This window comes from Erpetoichthys calabaricus, chromosome 8 (genome assembly GCF_900747795.2).
Source record: "Erpetoichthys calabaricus chromosome 8, fErpCal1.3, whole genome shotgun sequence".
Taxonomy (NCBI): Eukaryota; Metazoa; Chordata; class Cladistia; order Polypteriformes; family Polypteridae; genus Erpetoichthys; species Erpetoichthys calabaricus.
The window spans coordinates 3,876,859-3,897,052 of NC_041401.2; the positions used below are offsets into that span (position 1 = coordinate 3,876,859).

At 41.7% G+C, this 20,194-nt stretch overlaps 1 protein-coding gene across 1 annotated transcript in view; it reads right to left on the reverse strand.

Moving 5' to 3' along the window:
- ttn.1 (titin, tandem duplicate 1) overlaps positions 1-20,194 on the reverse strand; it is a 394,831-nt gene that overhangs the window by 165,715 nt on the left and 208,922 nt on the right. The window contains 18 exon segments of the mRNA XM_051930464.1: positions 1,113-1,163; positions 1,626-1,996; positions 1,998-3,786; positions 4,152-4,196; positions 9,275-9,334; positions 9,689-9,772; positions 9,961-10,044; positions 10,200-10,271; positions 10,561-10,644; positions 10,732-10,800; positions 10,931-10,993; positions 11,083-11,154; positions 11,434-11,487; positions 11,639-11,719; positions 18,671-18,745; positions 18,976-19,053; positions 19,328-19,402; positions 19,996-20,073. Coding sequence (XP_051786424.1) covers positions 1,113-1,163; positions 1,626-1,996; positions 1,998-3,786; positions 4,152-4,196; positions 9,275-9,334; positions 9,689-9,772; positions 9,961-10,044; positions 10,200-10,271; positions 10,561-10,644; positions 10,732-10,800; positions 10,931-10,993; positions 11,083-11,154; positions 11,434-11,487; positions 11,639-11,719; positions 18,671-18,745; positions 18,976-19,053; positions 19,328-19,402; positions 19,996-20,073 — 3,285 coding nt within the window.

Here is a 20,194-nt window from a genome sequence, read left to right on the forward strand (position 1 = left end):
ATTGTATGTATAGTGTGGAGTGGAGGGTGCTTTGTGCACGTAGTTATAGTAAAATAAAGAAGTCTTGGGCTTTTTCCTGGTGTCTGGAGTGGTACCTGAGGGTGTTAGAGGTGGACTAAAGCCTCTACTGCAACACTATCTATCTATCTATCTATCTATCTATCTATCTATCTATCTATCTATCTATCTATCTATCTATCTATCTATCTATCTATCTATCTATCTATCTATCTATCTATCTATCTATCTATCTATCTATCTATCTATCTATCTATCTATCTATCTATCTATCTATCTATCTATCTATCTAATAGAATGTCGCAGTTTCCATCAGAACTTCGCGGTGGTGAGATGCTCGGCGATCGTTGGGAGATAGTTAGATGGTTGTGGTTCTACACGTATTCAAGCATCACCTACCGAGCTCATCAGAGATATGTAAAGGTACTCCGGGACAAAAAGGGCGTTTCCTTTTCCCTCTACGGTAACTGAGAAGAGGCCCAATGAGGGCAACCAACCCCGGCCATCCCAGTCTGAGCTCTATAAATCCCAAGAGTCCCCTGGAAGGAAGTGTCTCATTTGGAATTGAGCAGACCGCAGGAGATGGCGCTCCTCCTAAGACCGATTTGAACTTAACGGGATGACCCAGTGGGCACCCCAACATTTACATTGGAGTCGTTCCTTGCTACGTTTGACCACAATTTGTAAATTATTTATGCATGTTCTATAAATGTCATCTAAAATAAAATGTCATCTAAAATAAAGCCAATAAGAGAGAACTAAGTGAAGGTGAAATATTCTGTTCTGTGACGCTGCCCTGGTTTTTCCATCTTATTCCAGACCCTCACTATCCACTAATCATGTGTTTCACCCACAGATATGCTGATATTTGAGGCTGCAGCTACCGGATTCTATGTCGCCTGCTTTATTTATTTATTTTGTTAATGTTCTTGGCAAGAGTGAAAGCGGGCTGCTTAGTCTGCAGATTATGCGGCTGGCATCGAATGTGGTGGACGGTTGCTTCGGGAGTTTACAGTTTGTTTTACATGTAGAGTTATTTACTTTACACATGCATGCATGATAACTAAGACACAAGTAATAGTCCTCCACCTTACCTTTTGGAAATCCTCTACCTCGTCCAGCTTCTTCTTTTGGTCCTTTTCCATCTGTTATCAGAAAGGCACAAGTTATCGTATACTCAAAACATATACAACCATATAAATCAAAGAAATTACGCAAAATTAATAAAGGGAGAGAAATCTGAACGGACAAGAGATGATTATGGGAAAGCAAGTCAGTCGTCAAATCAATGGATGAACCGCGGTTAGGCGTACCACAACAACACATCACATACATTAAGATGACCGGATATGCCATGGGATTTGTTAAGCATAAAAAAACAAAACAAAAACAAGTTGGTTTGCATAACCAGATTGTGAGACAGACGATGGTCCAACAGAGAGCACATGTTATGAAAATGTCGACAAAACAGATGGAAACAAATGAAAATGGTTTGAGTTTCACAAATGGAGATTATGGGAAGTCAAAATAAAAAAACACGTCTTTTTCCAAAGCAACAGGATGTGAGGTGGTCAGTGGCGAAGGTCTGCAGCAGTCAGTCACCTCACCTCGTGTTTCACCAGACTTCCCAGGAGCTTCAACAGCCTCCTCCGGTTCCCAGTCCTCAGATGAGGGGTACTCATAGTCCCATCCCCAAACTTCTTCTTCATCCTCCTCCTCTTCTGGTTCTTCTTCATAAACTATCTCTTCCACATGAGTAGGAATTTTCCTCAGTTGTACGGTTTCAGGTGCCAGTTCCTTCATCTCTGGCAATTTCCCCTTGCCTGGCTTTAGGGTGACTTCCTCTGGAGACTTGGTCTTCCTGGGGGTCTTTTTAAGAGTTATCGGAATTCCCTCCGCAGGCTCTTTTACAAGAGGCTTTTCCTGAGGTTTACGAAGAATTTCTTGACTTGGCTTCTTTTCTATGGGAACTGGCTCAACAATCTTGGGCTTCCCATCCACTTTGGTCAAAGGGGTCTCGACCTTTTTCAGCTGTACCATTCTCTCCTCTTCCTTTGGACTGGGACGTTTTTTTTAACGGTTTTTCTAGCTTTTCCTTTTCTGTTGTGGGAATCCTATCCACTTTTTTCAGGTCTTTCTCTGGTTCTTTGACTGGCTCCTCCTTGGGAGCCTTGGGGACAGGCTTGAGGGCAATGACCTCCTTTTCCTTTTCTTCAGTCGGTAACCGTCCCACTTTTTTCAAACCGACACCCTCCTCTTTTGGTGCTTCTGGTTTAGGGACCCTTGGGACAGGCTTGAGGGTGATGAAGTCCTTTTCTTTTTCTTCAGTAGGAATCCTTTCTGCTTTTTTCAAACCCGCACCTGGTTCTTTGGTTATCTCCTCCTTGGGAACCTTTGGGACAGGTTTAAGGGTGATAGGCTCCATCTTCTTCTCCACAGTTGGGATCCTGTCCACTTTTTTCAAGCCTGTATCTGCTTCTTTGGGTGCCTCATCCTTGGGAACCTTTGAGACAGGTTTAAGGGTGATGAACTCTTTTTCTTTTTCCTCTGTTGGGATTTTGTCCACTTTTTTCAATCCCACAACTGGTTCTTTGGGTACCTCCTCCTTGGGAACCTTTGGGACAGGTTTAAGAGTGATGGCCTCCTTCTCCTTTTCCAGTGTTGGGACTTTAGTCACTTTCTTGAGGCCTACATCTACTTCTTTGGGTGCCTCTTCTTTGGGGGCCCTTGGAACAGGTTTAAGGGTGATGGCCTCCTTTTCCTTCTCTTGTGTTGGTAGCCGCCCCACTTTTTTCAAGCCGACACCGGGTTCTGTGGGTATCTCCGATTTTGGAACCCCTTTACCTTTCTGTAAAGATGGTAGCTCCTTTTCTTTTGCATCAGATGGAACCTTTTCCACCTTCTTGGGCTTTAAGGTCACCTCCTCAATTTGTTCTTGCGCTGTGTCTTTCTGAACTTTCTGAACCGGCTTCAGCTTGACTGTTTCCCATTCCAGTTCTTCAGTGGGAATCCTCTCCACCTTTTGCAGAATTATCTCTGGCTCTTTGGCCTTATCTTTTTGAAGCTTTTCGCCTTTCTTCAGGGGCACGACTTCTTTTTCTTTGTCCTTCACTGGGAGCTTTTCTAGTTTTTTCGGTTTTGGTTCTGCTTCTGCAGGTTTCTCTGGTGCCTTCTCTTGGGTGACTTTTGGAATCGGTTTGAGGGTGACAGCCTCTCTTTCTGTCTCCTCAGTGGTCTTCCTTTCCACTTTTTTCAACACCACACCCGGTTCCTTAGGAATTTCATCCTTAGGGATCTGGCCAGTCCTCTTGCTGATCACCTTTTCTGTTTTGATTTTCTCAACTGTTTTTTCAGTCTTCCTGAGGCTGACTTCTTCTTTTGGTTTTTCTGGAGGAGTCTCATCTTTGTGCTTCTTGAGCTGAACCAAGTGCACCTCTTCTCTCTCTTCGGTTTTGATGCCACGGTCTGTTGTTTCCATTGTCACTAAAGACTCAATGAGTTCTTCTTTCTTCCAACGCACCTCTTCAGGTTCGAATTCTCTTTCCTCGGTGTCCTCAAATGCCACTTCTTCTGCTTCCTCCTCTTCATAACTTGAAACCCTGGTGGTCTCCGGTGATGGCTCATCTGTTGTAATGTACTCTTTCCATTCTACTTCTACTTCAGCTTCTTCTTCCCACTCCTGGCTTATTTCAATTATCTCCATTTTTTGCTTGTCCTCAATAAATCTACCTTTTTGAACAATAACTGACGGTGGAACGCTGGGTTTGTCTAAGGTGACAAAGGTTTTACATTACAAATGCATCACAATAAAACCGATATATAGTACATCACAGCGATCCAACCACTACGACAGACGTAAAACAGAAGACAAATTCAAACACTACATAAAACACCCATTCATCCTTTCACGTTACATGTCACAAACGTACTCTGCTTCTCAACCAAAGAAACAAAACCACACTCATGAAGGAACGTGACAGACGGAACAGAACCTCAATATCTTTCAAACGACACGACACATATCACGTCTAACATTACAAAAAGACCACTTTGGACACAAAGGACATTGTTGGTTCTTAGTAAATCTGAAAATGCACAGAGTGTTGATTCGAGAAACAGATTTATCATCCTACCTTTCGTCTTATCTGCAACTGGAGCTGTCACTGGGACCTTTTTCTCTGTTTTAGGAAAAAAAAAATAACACAATATGTTATTAACTCTACTGATCAAAGAACTGGTCAGGTGGCCACAAGGGCACACTTTAAACTCTTTCATTTCTGCAGAAGACTGGGGGAAAGAGTTATATTCTACATTTATAGGTTCATTGACTCATCATTGACTCGATTTACATGTGCGCACAAAACCAAGTAATCCAGTTAAAGTCGAAATATGGTTTCTTAAACCCCCCCTTTACATGGCCGAGTCCACTTACAGAGATCTCCTTTGTCATAAAAAACACTTATGAAAAGGACTCATCAACGTCCACCGTGGATTCAAAAGCAAGCATTGGGCCTGTGTCTAGTGAAATTATACTGCAGAGTTATAGCGAAGTACGTTCAGCTATTCACCATAAATTTCTGAAATATTGAGACTGATAGTTTCAACCAGGAGAAAGAATACTGCGATCACCTGAGCTTTGGTCTCAGGAAACGAATCGTTATGGACGTTATGGCTGCCTGATATGTGTGTGTGAAGCAAAGACATACACGGGCTAGCAGAGTGCAGTGGACATGTGCAACCAGGTTAAGGGTTTACATGAAATTATAACTGAGTTACTCATGGCGTTAAGGGTTTACATGGCATTTGTGAAACGGGCTTTCTGTGAATAACTGGGTTGTTGAATCGCATTTATATTGTGAGGGATGTCCGGCCTGTTACCCCGGCCAATACCCCCAGATGGAGCTGTCCCTGCGGCATGAAAGTGCCCCGAATACCAGCAGGGAATCATGGACGATGGAGTTTTCCTTTACAGCCCTGCTGGATACCACAGGGTTCCAACAGATGACGCTGCAGGGAGGCCCAGAGAGTTGTTTGTGCCCTATAACCCGGAAGTACGTCGTAGGCAAGGCGACAAAGGAAATGACGTGCTTCCGGGATGAAGAAAAGGACTTTTTATCTGACTCGGAAGTGATAAGGAATCACATGGATTGTAGGGTTGGAACCACTTCCGGGTCAGGGAATATAAAAGGACAATGGGAAATCCCAGACGTTGAGCTGAGCTGGGTGGAAGGGTGGCAACGCGTCTGGGAGTGTGGAGGATTGGTTATTGTTTATTGATTAGTTATTGATTTAGGAGATTTGTGGAGAGGTGGTGCTTTGTGCACATTATTATTATAATAAATATATTACCTGGTGTCTGACGTGTGGTCTGAGGGTTAAAGGGGTCACGGAGACCTTAAACTGTCACAATATGCACTCACTGTTCGGTTTAAAGAAACCAGCAAAAGTCTTATTTTTAATTGCTAATCAACATGCAACACGTCACTGCTCACCTGCACCGTTATTAGTGAGTAGAACTCCCTTAGTAAAAAACAAAGGAGACCGATGTCAGGTTTATTGTGGACTTCCCAGCTATGGTTGATTAATAGTTTGGCACTTTCCGCTCGGGGAACAACTGCCAGCATCTTCGCTGCATTTTGTATTAACAGATCAACTCAATTAAGAAAAATTGAGAACCGAAAAACATTCACCTTCTACTGTTAATTTCATCTTCCAGACACAGCAGGTATCTATGGATTTGGTATTACTAAATTCTAGCAATGAAACATCATTCTTTATATGTTGCTATTCTTCTTATGAAGGACCTCATTCATCAAGAATAAATATTTAGCTTTATAAGTGAAATTCTATTCTTTTGCTTTGAAATTATTGGGAAGCCATTTTGTTTTGTAGCTGACATTTTGTGAAACTGTTGGAATAAAAATGCATTTCATCTTATAACTACATGCATTAAAAATATATTCCAATAGACAGAGCATCACAACAATTAACATTGAATACATTTATAGTGTAACTGATGGACGGATGGAAAAATAGATATGTCCACAATATATTAAAAATATCACATAATCTCACAATCATTGAATATGTCCAAATGGTTTGAAGACGTTAAGAACTGCTGCAATACAAGAGAGTTGTGTTATGGGTTGTATTATTAATTTTTTATTCTATTTTGTTCATTATTTGTCATTGAGCAAGGCCCGTAAACCTGAAAATTGCTCCAGGGGCGCCATACAAGGGCTGACCCTCTGCTCTCATCCACAAAGGTCATGCAAAAAGACAATTTCCCCTTGAAGATTAATACAGTATATCCAATCAAATCAAATTAAAAAATAAAAAAAAGATTGTATACTCATTTTTGGGGCTTTCTGGGTAAGGGCATTAATTGTTGTGGCATTTATTTTTCGATTTTCCAAATAATTAAGGAGTTATGTCATTGTTTGGTCCATTTTAAGTTTCCGTTGTTTGTAACCTGTCACTAGGTCTGCGTCCCATGTTGTTGAGGTGCGACCTCAGAGGTCATGATTCATTTGTCACTGGCATGATGCGTTCAAGGGTAGGTTGAAGGTACACCTTTATCCGATCTGCAGATCTAAACCTTACCAGACCCTTTCACTAAACTGTCTCTTGTCATTTTTTTTTTATTAGCACTGGCCTCCTGCGTTGTCTTCTGACCTCGATTTTGCATCGCGCTCTGGCTGGCTGAGAGTTAAAGCTCCATTGATTGCCCAGCTTTACCTTTACGATTTCATCGCGCATCTCCTGGTTTCTCCCTACAAATCCTCCTGTCAGTGTACCGTTGCACATCCCTGAATATGAAATGTTACACATTCTCTACCCCTAACAATTCTTGTCCGCTTTTCTCCAGCCTCTGGTGAGGGTTTTAAGTTATGTTATGTCTTACGGAACATTTCTAGCGTTGTTTATTAATTATTTTAAATTCTGTTTAGTAGTAGTATATTATTTGACATTTTGTTAATGTATGGGCACCACCATTTCATGTTCGTAGATGCCAGGAGGCAGAGGTCTTAGGACAGAATTTTTGATCTTAATTACTCAACAGTATTTTTAGTAGTGCTGTTACACACGTGCGCATGGGGGGCAGCTAAAGCGCTTGATTGTGGCAGAGTGCACGGACTCTTTTTTCTCGCTTTCCTGCAGACCATTCACGGGAATTTCCACCTGGCCCTGTTGACGACACTTCCAGGTCCAAACCTATAGTTGAAGACCTTTCCGGTTCTGGCCCCTTTGACGTCACTTCCGGGTCCGAACCTATAGCTGAAGACCTTTCCGGTTCTGGCCCTGTTGACTTCACTTTCGGGCTCGAGCCTATGGGTGAAGACCTTTCCGGTTCTGGCCCTGTTGACGTCACTTCCAGGTCCGAACCTATAGCTGAAGACCTTTCTGGTTGTGGCCCTGTTGACGACACTCCCGGCTCCGAACCTATAACTGAAGACCTTTCCGGTTCTGGCCCTGTTGACGTCACTTCCGGGCTCGAGCCTATGGGTGAAGACCTTTCCGATCCCGGCCCCTTTGACGACACTTCCGGGCTCGAGCCTATGGGTGAAGACCTTTCCGGTTCTGGCCCTGTTGACATCACTTCCGGGTCCGAACCTATAGCTGAAGACCTTTCTGGTTCTGGCCCTGTTGACGACACTTCCGGGTCCGAACCTATAGCTGAAGACCTTTCTGGTTCTGGCCCTGTTGACGACACTTCCGGGTCCGAACCTATAGCTGAAGACCTTTCCGGTTCTGGCCCTGTTGACGGTTACTTCCGGGTCCGAACCTATAGCTGAAGACCTTTCCGGTTCTGGCCCTGTTGACGTCACTTCCGTGCTCGAGCCTATGGGTGAAGACCTTTCCGATCCCGGCCCCTTTGACGACACTTCCGGGCTCAAGCCTGTGGGTGAAGACCTTTCCGGTTCTGGCCCTGTTGACGTCACTTCCGGGTCCGAACCTATAGTTGAAGACCTTTCCGGTTCTGGCCCTGTTGACGACACTTCCGGGTCCGATCCTATAGCTGAAGACCTTTCCGGTTCTGGCCCTGTTGACGTCACTTCTGGGCTCGAGCCTATGGGTGAAGACCTTTCCAATCCCGGCCCCTTTGACGTCACTTCCTGCCCTGACCTTTAAAAGCCTCCACCTCTTCCCTTATTCCCTCAGTTCTGTTTTGGACTCCAGTTTGTGCACATCAGTGGTGTCATTTACTTGCAATTTGCAGCCAGGGAACCAAATCTACGGGTGGCTGCCCCAAGCCTTGCTATGGCTCTTTGTGGAGTTTGTGACAGTGTGATGCAAAACTCATTCTCCATGATTTGAATTTAGCATGTATATCTTTACCGGTGTTTCTCGTTACAACTTTTTGCTATTTCTCTTGACTATGATTTTCAGTTTGCGTTATGTACTCTGGTGTAACGATCTCCTTGACTTACGGTTTCGACCCTCCTTGTGAATTCTGATCACATCTTTTCTCATTACCGGGTCTCTCTCCTTAGTTTGCTGGCTGAACATCAGTGATGTCCCACAAACTACACTCCTCTCGTTCAGTTTACAGTGAAGCTGGGCCAGTATGGTGCATAGTCAAAGGTTTCTTATGAATAATTTTTGGTCAAACGTTCCCAGGCACCTAAAGCATAATGAACGGTGGCATTGTCTTTGTTACACTTAGCTTCACAGTTTGTCACATATGCTTCTGTTACAAGTTATGAAACTTTACAACGTGCTAAGAATATTTTCCTGAAGTCATTTCTTAAATTGTTGTAGAGAGTTTTCTGGTCACATTAGCTGGGGTTTGTGTTTTTTCCAAAACAATCCTTGATCTTCATGTATGTGTTTGCTGCCATTTTCTAGGGCACAATGTTACGTTACTAAGTTAGGTTTCTTAGAAATCACATTCCATGTAACTTCCATGATGCTTCAGAAGCTGCCGACTTGTGCCTTTTAGAATCCGAGATTGTTTTTACTTCTAAAAGACTTGAGACTTTATTTAAAAAAATATTTCATTTGTGTTTACCTTTTGTGCTAATTTTAGTGCATAATTTGGTTTAGATGCGGAGAATCATCGACTTCCTGGTATTGAGCCCTGCTAGTAATTAGGTTCACACTTATCTCCTGATCCCAGACGCACCCTTGTAAGCTGACGTAACAGCGTGTGTGAGGACTGCCAATGCTTTATTACTACTGTCGTATCATCATCAGTTATCGCTCGTTCTCGACTCTGAATGCCAATCGAGGACCCCCCGAAGTTTTTGATTACCTTCTCCTGGTTCTTCAGGTTCAGGTTCAGGTGCAGGTTCTGGCTTTTTCACTTCAGGCTCTGCAAATACAAAAAGAAGCAGCACCTCATTATAGATGTTAGGTTTTTAAATTTGGATCTTTGGGAATGCTTGGTAGAGCAAGAACATGAAGAAGCTTTGAAGAAGTAGAAATGATGAAGACGCGTGGTTAGGACAAGAAAGCTTGAGGCGTCATGAATCGTTTAATGGTGAAATGAGGAAGCACGTTATATTACCTACCGCACATTTTGGGAGGTGGGGAGGGGGGGTTGCACAGATTTGCATTAAAAGATGGAAATGGTGTAGTCACTTAAATACGTGCAGACAATGAGATGGCGGTCATTAGCTTAGAGTGGACGAGGAAGCCATGAGATGCCACTGTTTTCTTCAAATACCTTTAACTGGCTTGACCTCTTTTTTGACAACGGGTTTGGCGGGCTCAGGTTCAGGTAGCTGCTTCTTCTTCGGAACCACAGGCACTTCAAAAAAATATTTAACCAATTTTAGATTTTCATAAAGCAAAGCACTCTGAAAAGCAAAGCTCTGGCGGAACGGAAGCACTTCAGTGGACAATGAGGAAGTTCAAAAGCCTTTCCCCACTTTCATTTTCACCGCTATTGTGTCGTTTTTTGATTGTCCCTGCTGTTCCTTGTCAAAGCTTCAGTACCTTTTTGAGGTGCTACTGGCTCCTTTTCTGGTTTGGAGATGGGGGCCACTTCTTCTGCCTTGATCTTCCTTGGCAGCTCAAGAACTTGAAAGACAGCATTGTTCGTGTTTAAGAAGTGGGGTTTGGCAGTGGACAATGCAAAGGGCAAAGAGGGTAGACAAACAGTAACAGTAACAGGACAGCATGAAGAACAGAAAACACAGGTGGGATGAGGATGATGGAGGGGCTAGCAGCGGTACCTTTAACTGGAGTCGCCTCTTTTCTGAACACACTGTTGACACTCACTTCTTCAAGAGCAACCGTTCTGACATCTTGGGCAAATTAAACAACGCAAGTCACTTTTCACGACAAGCAGGGTAAGATGCACAATGACATAAAACAGAGTAACAGCCATAATATAGAAGGTGGTCAGGCTGCATCCACAATGTTTTTATTAGAGGACAGGAGAGTGAAAAGTAAGAGAAGGTCGCCTGGCCCATGCATGCATCCATTAGTATTCTGTACAGCTGCTTTGAAGGCCATCCTGGTTTACAGCTACTAAACAGCCACACGTACAAAACTGTAACATATTGAATGGCCTTGGACTCAAATTTCATGTACCTTTGGCCATCACCATCTCCTTCCTCAAAAGAGTGGGCACCATTTGAACTTCTTCATACACCAACTTAAGGTCCTCCTCCACAGCTTTAAACAGACAAAGAGGGTTTCAACTTATGGGAGGCAACCACAAGTTAGAAAGACACAAGTCCTTTGTCAGGAACTTTAAGCTACCTTTCTCCTCAGCGTGGTAGATGGTCAAGATGGTGGCTGATGGTTCCATCTTCCGTTCTTCTTTGGGAGCTTTAAAGAATATTTCACTTTTAGCTTCAAGAAGAGGTGGCCGACATGCTGCACACATGTCTCGACACATAACACTTAGGACACAAAGAGAGACAGCACACACAGAGAAGACGACAGGTGGGCCGCCTACCTCGCCTCAGGGCAGCCCTGTCAGGCTCAGGTGGCGCTTCTATCACTTGTTTCTTGGGTGGCACTTATTGGGAAATGCATAGAACAATTAGGAACCTACAACCACACACCGAAACGCCTCACAAGAAACGCACAAGCAGTAATGAGGTGTACCTGGTGTGAGTATCACTTCCTCTTTAGCAGTATCAGGTTTCTGGGGGACGACCTTCTTTCTCAGTTCAGGCACTTTTAAGAATATTACAGATAATTTAGATAGGTTTGTTTTATTGTTAAAACACACCACAGCACAAACACGAGGTTGGACAGCACTGGGTGATCGCTCTGTTATTTACACTTCACTTCAGAGATGAAGAGACAGATGTGAAGATTCAGATGGATATCAAAATGGAAGACAACACACACACACTCCAACATGCATGACAGAACACGATACGACAAGACACAACGGGACAGGGTTCAAGATGTGCTGCAGAAAATCAGAAGATTGCAACGTCACTTAGCTACCTTTGGCAGGGACCTCCTCTCTCTTTGGCTCAGGTTTCTCTTTGACTTCTGGGACTTGAAAAAAGAGGTCAAAGTCACCTTAAAATTTATGTCGCCTGCTGCGTGGTTGCAAGACAATCGACGAACGTATTTGGCTCAATGCATTAAAGAGAGAAAGAGCAAATAGGAGCCTTGAACACGGGTAACAAGTAAAGCTAAAAAGTACCTTTCTCGGGAACTATGGCTTCTTTCTTGGGAATGGCCACTGCTGGTTTCACGTCTTCTGTCTTTTTGGTAACTTCTGGCACTTTTAAGAAATAGTTCAAGTTTAACTTAGTTTGGAAAGCAGTCCAAGAGATCAATACTGCTTATAAAGACTTATAAAGAAGAACGAAAACAATGAAATGCACATGACGCACAATGGGACAACATGGAGACACAACATGACATTTCAAGGTGGCAGATGAAGTCGATTAAAAGGAATCATATGAAATTCCAGTAAATCAACCTGATTATAGCACATCTCGGAGAGCTTGTCCTGATGAGATACTTTACAGTGCACAAGAATAACCACAAATGTGATCTGCAGGATTTAAGACACAGTCCGTTAGTACCGACAATCTGGTAACGTGGGCTACAGGACGAATGTTGTGAAGGTCGGCTCGTCAAAAATCGACTTGTAGCAGAGACAGGCAGACAGTTACGATTTGGCCAGACTTAGTGTGGTTATTCTGTCATTATCTTGTGATTTATGTTACAAAATATTGTTTCTTTTCCTCATCTTTTCATTGTAGTGTCTTTACTTAGTATTTTGTTTAATAATTCTATATATTTTTTTCATTTTCTCGTGTTAATTTTTTAAAGTTATGCCTCTTGCTTGTATGCTGAACCCAAGGGGATGGGGCCTCCTGATTCTGCTGCTGATCAGGCTACTGGTGGTCTCATTAAAGGCCCAGCGTGCCTTAAGACAGGCCTTAGGCGTCCACCTTTTGTCGTTCAGCTCCCCTTTTCCGTTTAAAAGCTGGGAGGGTCTTTCCCCATTTTTGTTTGATTTCTAAACTTCAGCTCTTTTTCTAGGTTTTGATTCTTAATTTGTAAGGATTTGGGTTTAGTTAATTTCTGTTCTGCTTGCTCTTTGTTTTTAGTTTTATTATTATTTCTTTATTTTAATTTTAGGACATTTTGGAAGTTGGTTTACTTTTGGGACCATTTACCTTAGTAAATTAATTTAAATATTGATAGTTTTATTTAATTTAGCCAGTGGATTTTTTTTTTTCAGTTCCCCTCTCTTTTATGTGTATTTCTCAGGCCTTTTCAGATTTTAGGCCTATTTGAAGGATTCAAGCCTTTTTTGTAGTGTTGGGCCCCAAAACATAACACATCTTCTATAATTAACTGAGCTACAGTATTAGTACTCGATGGCCCTTTGAACTTTCATCAATGGCAAGACTTACAGTAACATGCAGGCCACGGTTAAAAGACACTTCGAGCAAAAGCAAGACAAAAAAACGAAATGAAAATGTCACCAAAATGGAAAATTCTACTGTCACTAGTAATGATGGCATTTTTTTTGTTTTTTTTTTTTAAATTAATTTGCCCCACTTCCTTTGTCTACGTTTTTATGTTATTTTAAAATTTTGCCCCATTCCCTTCCCCATAAATTATGTTAAGTCCCCTACTGCCTTAGCTTCAGTGATGTCATGGTAGCTCTAGTAGTAATGTTACTCACCTCCCTTTTTGTGTTTACAGTTCATTTTGCTGGTCTTCTGACTATTTTGTTTTTTCTTTTGGCTTAGCTTTTAGTTTAATTATTTTTTTCTTTTGTTAGTTTACTATTGGGCGGCACGGTGGCGCAGTGGGTAGCGCTGCTGCCTTGCAGTTAATAGACCTGGGTTTGCTTCCCAGGTCCTCCCTGCGTGGAGTTTACATGTTCTCCCCGTGTCCTCCCACAATCCAAAGACATGCTGGTTAGGTGGATTGGCGATTCTAAATTGGCCCTAGTGTATGCTTGGTGGGTGTGTTTGTGTGTGTCCCGTGGTGGGTTGGCACCCTGCCCAGGATTGTTTCCTGCCTTGTTGGCTGGGATTGGCTCCAGCAGACCCCTGTGACCCTGTGTTTGGATTCAGCGGGTTGGAAAATGGATGGATAGTTTACTATTTTCTTTTGCTACTTGAGGTGGGGCATCCTAAGTCTGAAATGTGTGGGACCAGAAGTATTTCGATTTTGGGGTATTTATTGATTTTTGAATGGGCGGCACAGTGGCGCAGTGGTAGCGCTACAGTAAGGAGACCTGGGTTTGCTTCCCGAGTCCTCCCTGTGTGGAGTTTACATGTTCTCCCCGTGTCCTCCCACAATCCAAAGACATGCAGGTTAGGTGCATTGGCGATCCTAAAATTATCCCTAGTGTGTGCTTGGTGTGTGTGTGTGTGCCCTGCAGTGGGCTGGCACCCTGCCCGGGGTTTGTTCCTGCCTTGCGCCTTGTGCTGGCTGGGATTGGCTCCTGTAGACCCCCGTGACCCTGTAGTTAGGATATAGTTGGTTGGAAAATGACTGACTGACTGACTGACTGACTGACTGACTGACTGACTGATTTTTGAATGTCTCGAGCTCACTGCTAAACTGTTGACTCCATCACCTGGCTTCGGATAAGTGGTGGATAGTGAATGAGTGAAAACTGGTAAGAGCCCCACATGGCAAGCCAGGTATAAAATTTTCCACCTGTGGTGCCACGCCATGTGCTCAAAAAGTTCCTGATTTTGGACAATTTTGGATTCTGTAATTTCAAATTAGGGATACTTAACTGTATTTACATATCTATTGCCTTTTTCTTTTGTCCTATTTTGAGTTTCTTTTAATTATCTTTATATTTAGTTTTGCTAGGCTTTTTGCAATTTTTTTAGTTTACTGTATTTTTTTTTCAAGCTTTTATCCTTTAATGTCTATTTAATTTACAACAACAACAGCACTTTTTAAAGCACTTTGAGCTACATTATTTGTATGAAAATGTGCTATATAAATAAATGTTGTTCTTGTATTTAATTTAATATATAAAATAAAACAATGTAAGCTTTGTGCTGGACAAGGGGACAGTTTTGGCCTTCCCTTTTTCGGAGTAAATTGTAACAATTACATGCATGAGAACGGCACTCTGGGATGACCAGATGGTAAGGAGACCGTGGTAATCCCTCGAGGATGTTTTAAAACTACGGCACATTCCAGCCATCATGCAGACCTCAGAATGTAAAATGGAGCAATCAGGTTGGTTTATGTTTTACTTCTCAAATCATTTTTAGTGCATTTCATAAGTTGATATCAGGATTTCTTCATTATTTTGTTTCTTTGTGCTAACGAGTAGCAATAGAAAGGTCTCACTTTGGACAAAAGGGACAAGGCCAGCCAGTCACACATCAGCAACCTGGACATCCTGATTTCTGTCAAATCTCTCCAAGGTGCAGGGGTGCAGCTCCCTGAGAGACTGCTTGAGGCCAGCGGAGCTCTCGATCTTGACGTCGACTTGTAGGAGTCGGGATGAAGTCAAACACTCAAAGAAGGGTAACTGAAAAGTGACATCAGCACCCTGATTTTGTCCTCAAGTGACACCAAGCAGTCAGACCACCACAGCCTGAAGCCAGAGTGTATTGACACAGGAAAGAAATTCCCTGTCATGGTCTGGTGTGATCAGATATGTGGTTCAAACTACGCATCAGCCTCAAAGAAGGGCTTAGAGAATAAGCTGTGTTACACTTAGTGCCCTCCAAGGGCAGCTAGCATTTTTTTGTGTTAAGCTAAACTAATGCACAAAGTCAAAGGAAGGCTATCAGAAAATTGAGCACAAGTAATCAAAATGTGCATGTGCCACCAGACAGACAGACTCACGTGGTAGCCAACATATAGCATGGTCTCATTTTAATAACACCAGGCGTCACAACATTCTGTAAGCCGTTTAACAAAAGTGGAGGAGACCGTTCAGTCCATTGCGCTTGATAGCTACGTTGTCCCAATATCTCGATATCAGATACTTCTTAAAGGTTGTCAAGATTGTCACGTGTACATATGTTCTTAAATGCTACATTACTTTGACGTGCTAGGATTCAGCTGCACCTACTCTAACCCTAACCCTATATATCCCTAAATTCCAAAGGCTAAACGTACCCAACTCTAACCTTCTAAAAATCTGCACCAAAACCTAATAACTATGGCACTGATTGTGGCAACTTCCTCCTTTCTTCTCTTCATAACGTCTCTGAATGAAAAACACGGAAGGGGATCGCTGTCTGAATGCAACTTTACCTGGAAATGACTATGATTTTATGTAAATGGGACATACGTCTATGCCAGTCTTAACAACACTTAAACAAACACAGTGTGTAGCTGAGGTGCCACACTGTTATGTCAGATATGTTCACATTCTTTTATGTTGTGATTGTTGAGTTTCTTTCACCAGGTTTTAGGAACTGGAAGCATAACTGAACAAGTGGAAATGGGCCTATAGGAAATCAGGTGAGCCGATTTGTGGTTCTAATAAAGGAAAACAAAGTTTGGTATTTTAGTCCATTCTTGTTTGTCATCGCACCGGACAGAAGTGACGTGCTGCAGTCACTCCGACATATAAGTAAGAATTTCATTGTACTCTGCACATATGATGAGAGGAAAAAACTGTGAACTATGCAGGGATGAGACAAGAATTGAGTGGTCAGTCAGTCGTTGATGATGTTCACTTTGTGCCATCTAATGGCGACTAAAAGAAGGAAACCAAACGTCACTCAAACGTAAGGATAAAAAAACTAGCTGAACTGAGAAGGATCAGGAGAAGAAGCCCAGTCACTTAAACAAGCCAAACACATAACGGTAGTTTAAAACTATCTTTCACAAAAACTCAAAATGAGAACCAAAAATGAAAAGCCCAGAAGACCTGCTAAAAAGTATTCACCAGAGAACCAAGAAACGAGAAGCTAAAGTGTTGCTAGTTTTCCACAATCTTGGATAAAGGCAGAGCATTAGCGGTGACCTTTTATCTCGCTGTTTCGAAGATGTCATGTGCAGCGCGATTCCGGGTTACTTCCTAAGAAACAAATGACAGAGGCCGTAGTAAAACAACTATGATGAACAGATTGGTATAACATTATTTAAATGATGCCAACGAGACAATGAAATAAAAAACTCGCACTATGATCCAAATCTCCATGATCAAAAACCCATGCAAAGTGAGAAAAAGCTAAGAATAAAAAAGCAAAGAAAAGATCTGGAAAAATTAAATAAGAGGCACCAGCATAACAAAAGGGTTGTAAAACACAAAAAAAAACGTTTTAGTAGAGGAGGAACAGGGTCCGATGGCGACTAAGAGGCAGCTGGATGGCACACGGGCAGAACTGAGCTTTGAATTGACTGCCACATCACCAGACTTTGCCAAATGTGGTTGGGCATTAATAGACGCCAGCACTTTTAAAAACGGTTATGGAAGTGAAAGACGGACAAGCTGGGAGGTAGAAAAACAATCGTCTAAGTAAGGGAAGTAATGTGACTTGGAGTCGGCTTCAAAATGGACAAATTAAACCTTGTGAATTTCCCCTTGGGATTAATAAAGTATCTATCTATCTATCTATCTATCTATCTATCTATCTATCTATCTATCTATCTATCTATCTATCTATCTATCTATCTATCTATCTATCTATCTATCTATCTATCTATCTATCTATCTATCTATCTATCTATCTATCATATAGTGCCTTTTTTCTATCTATCTATCTATCTATCTATCTATCTATCTATCTATCTATCTATCTATCTATCTATCTATCTATCTATCTATCTATCTATCTATCTATCTATCTATCTATCTATCTATCTATCATATAGTGCCTTTTTTTCTATCTATCTATCTATCTATCTATCTATCTATCTATCTATCTATCTATCTATCTATCTATCTATCTATCTATCTATCTATCTATCTATCTATCTATCTATAGTGCCTTTCATATCTATCTATCTATCTATCTATCTATCTATCTATCTATCTATCTATCTATCTATCTATCTATCTATCTATCTATCTATCTATCTATCTATCTATCTATCTATCTATCTATCTATCTATCTATCTATCTATCATATAGTGCCTTTTCTATCTATCTATCTATCTATCTATCTATCTATCTATCTATCTATCTATCTATCTATCTATCTATCTATCTATCTATCTATCTATCTATCTATCTATCTATCTATCTATCTATCTATCTATCTATCTATCTATCTATCTATCTAAATGAGCCACAGATGACAGCCACATGGCTACCATTGTCAGCAGGCAAAAGAAAACCGGTGTTCTGCCCAGTTAGAAAAACGGCAGTTAAAAAAAGCAAAGTGTGGGACAAGAGGATGAACAAGAAAGGAAGCTCTAAACAAATAGGTGGCAAAGCCAGGAACGTCAAAAGGAAACCAATCACCAAAGCCCAATAATCATTGTGAAAAAATAGCACAAACAAAACTTGTGAATTCTTAAATCCTTCCAGAAGCTAGCTATCAAACAAATTTAATTTTAAGTGAATCCAAACATTTGGACCTCCCAGGTAACATCATGCCACCTGAAAAAAGCGTCTGGGCAATGACAACAGTTGGGGCAACTTATGGCCATCCCACAGCAGCAATGACAGTCGGCTCGAACGTAAAGATGACACAAAATACCGGCGCCCGCAATCAAAGGCAAGATTTCCAGGCTTCTGTGGCCATTAGTATGACAAGTACAGAGTACAGTGAAATTCTTACCTGCATGTGCCAGACACCACTCTACAGCGCCATGATTAGCGAGTACAACTACCTTATCTTGAAACGTCACTGAAATAACTAGCCTATCTCAAAACAAATCATGATAATATATAGTTACAAAGACAAAATGAATTAAATATATCACCAAATAAGCAGAGCATTGTGACAAATATGACCCAAAAACTAATAACAACTCGGAGGCGAGGCCTAAATATCAGACGAGAGGCACGATGACTTACCTAGAGTGTGCCGTGCAGACTGAATGGCCGCCTCTTTTGTTGTATTCTTGTGTACTTTGTAAAGCACCTTTGAACAGCGCTATAAAGATCGATGGATGAACAAGACACATATATACATCTGACACTCACTAATACAAACACTTAAAGACAAAAATGACACTGAATGGAAAACACATGATATGATGGAAGGATGAGAGATGAGACGAGATGAGATGAGATGAGATGAGGAGACAAGCATGGAGGGATACCTCTTGGGGGAGCTTCTTCCTTTTGGGCAGGCGGCACCTTCTCTGCTGGAACTGTCTTCTTTGCAACTTCAGGTACTTTAAAAACATTTATACAGAAACAGTTACACCACAACATGAAACGGACGTACAGATACTGAACAACGAGCATACTATATGACATACAACAACGAAACGATTTTTCTCGTGATAAGTGATATCAGACAGAACCCAAACAAGCCCAAAGTGGCTAAAGAGACAGGATGATCAAAAAAGAGTTACAAAAAAGTCTTCTAGGGGTGCAAAACAAAGGAGACGTCTCGAAGTACCTCTTTTGGGGACAACTTCCTCTTTTTTAGGAATGGCTTCCCGTGTTTCTGCTACAAGCTTCGGTGTCACCTCTGGCACTTAAAAGACAAAAGCTGCTTAAAAACGAGTCCAAGAGAGGCATGACAAAACGATAAACAGGCACACGCCATAAACAAACAGACGAGAAGAACTGCATGCATTAAGATCTTTCCCCCTTTGGGTTCACCTTCTGAGGGATTCATTGCAAAAGCACACAAAGACAACTACATACATAAAAACACACAAAGACACAACTTCAAAGGAAAGATTAAAACAAGAAGGGGACTGACAAGAGTCGACTTAAGGAGTGAGCAGAGAGGAGGCAGCATCTACCTTTGGCTGGCTCAACTTCTTTCTTTTTAGGAACGGGCACCTTTTCTTCTGCCACCTTCTTTGGAACTGCAGGTACTTTAAAAAAACATCCAATTGTTAAATGTCAGACTTTGGAATTCATCCCAGAGATTGATTAGCAAACCAACAGAACAAAAACAAAATAAGAGATAATGTGGAACGTGAACGGAGTGAAGATTAGGGCCTCTGCTGCACTGAAATGCATGAGCAGAAAGTAAATGAGAAAACAGAAATTGCCAGCATCGCTTATTTTCCATTTTATTGACAAAGTGAGCTCACATCCTCTTTATGGAGTTTGCTTCTTTTGCAACTGGAGGAACAAATGAGTCAAATTCAAAAGACTGCAAGTAGGAAAACAAACGAGACCAGCAAGGAAAAGCAAAGAGCCCTGCTGGAGATGGTAGAGAACTCTGCTGATGTCATTATGGGCGCAAAATTCAATGAACAACTGATGAACGTTAGCTTTAAAACTGACAAACAATACATGCACCGCTCAACATTTACATTGACAGACTCAGATGACACAAAACATACAATCCAAAGAAATAACAAAGCACAGATGATACTTCGACCAAAGGAACCGGAACGATACTGAACAAGTGCAGATGGAAATGCTGGTGATGATGATAATAATGACCGAGAATAAGTACCTTTAGGAGGCGCCACTTCCTCCTTTTTGGAAACGAGAACCTTTCTTTCTGGGATATCTTTCTTTGTCACCTCAGGCACTTTAAAAGCAACAAAATAAAAACACTTAAAATGACTGAGCGACAATTTAATAAAATTAAAGAGGAAAGAAATGTGAGCACTGATGGGCAAGCACAAAACAAAAGACGATGGGATTCGCAT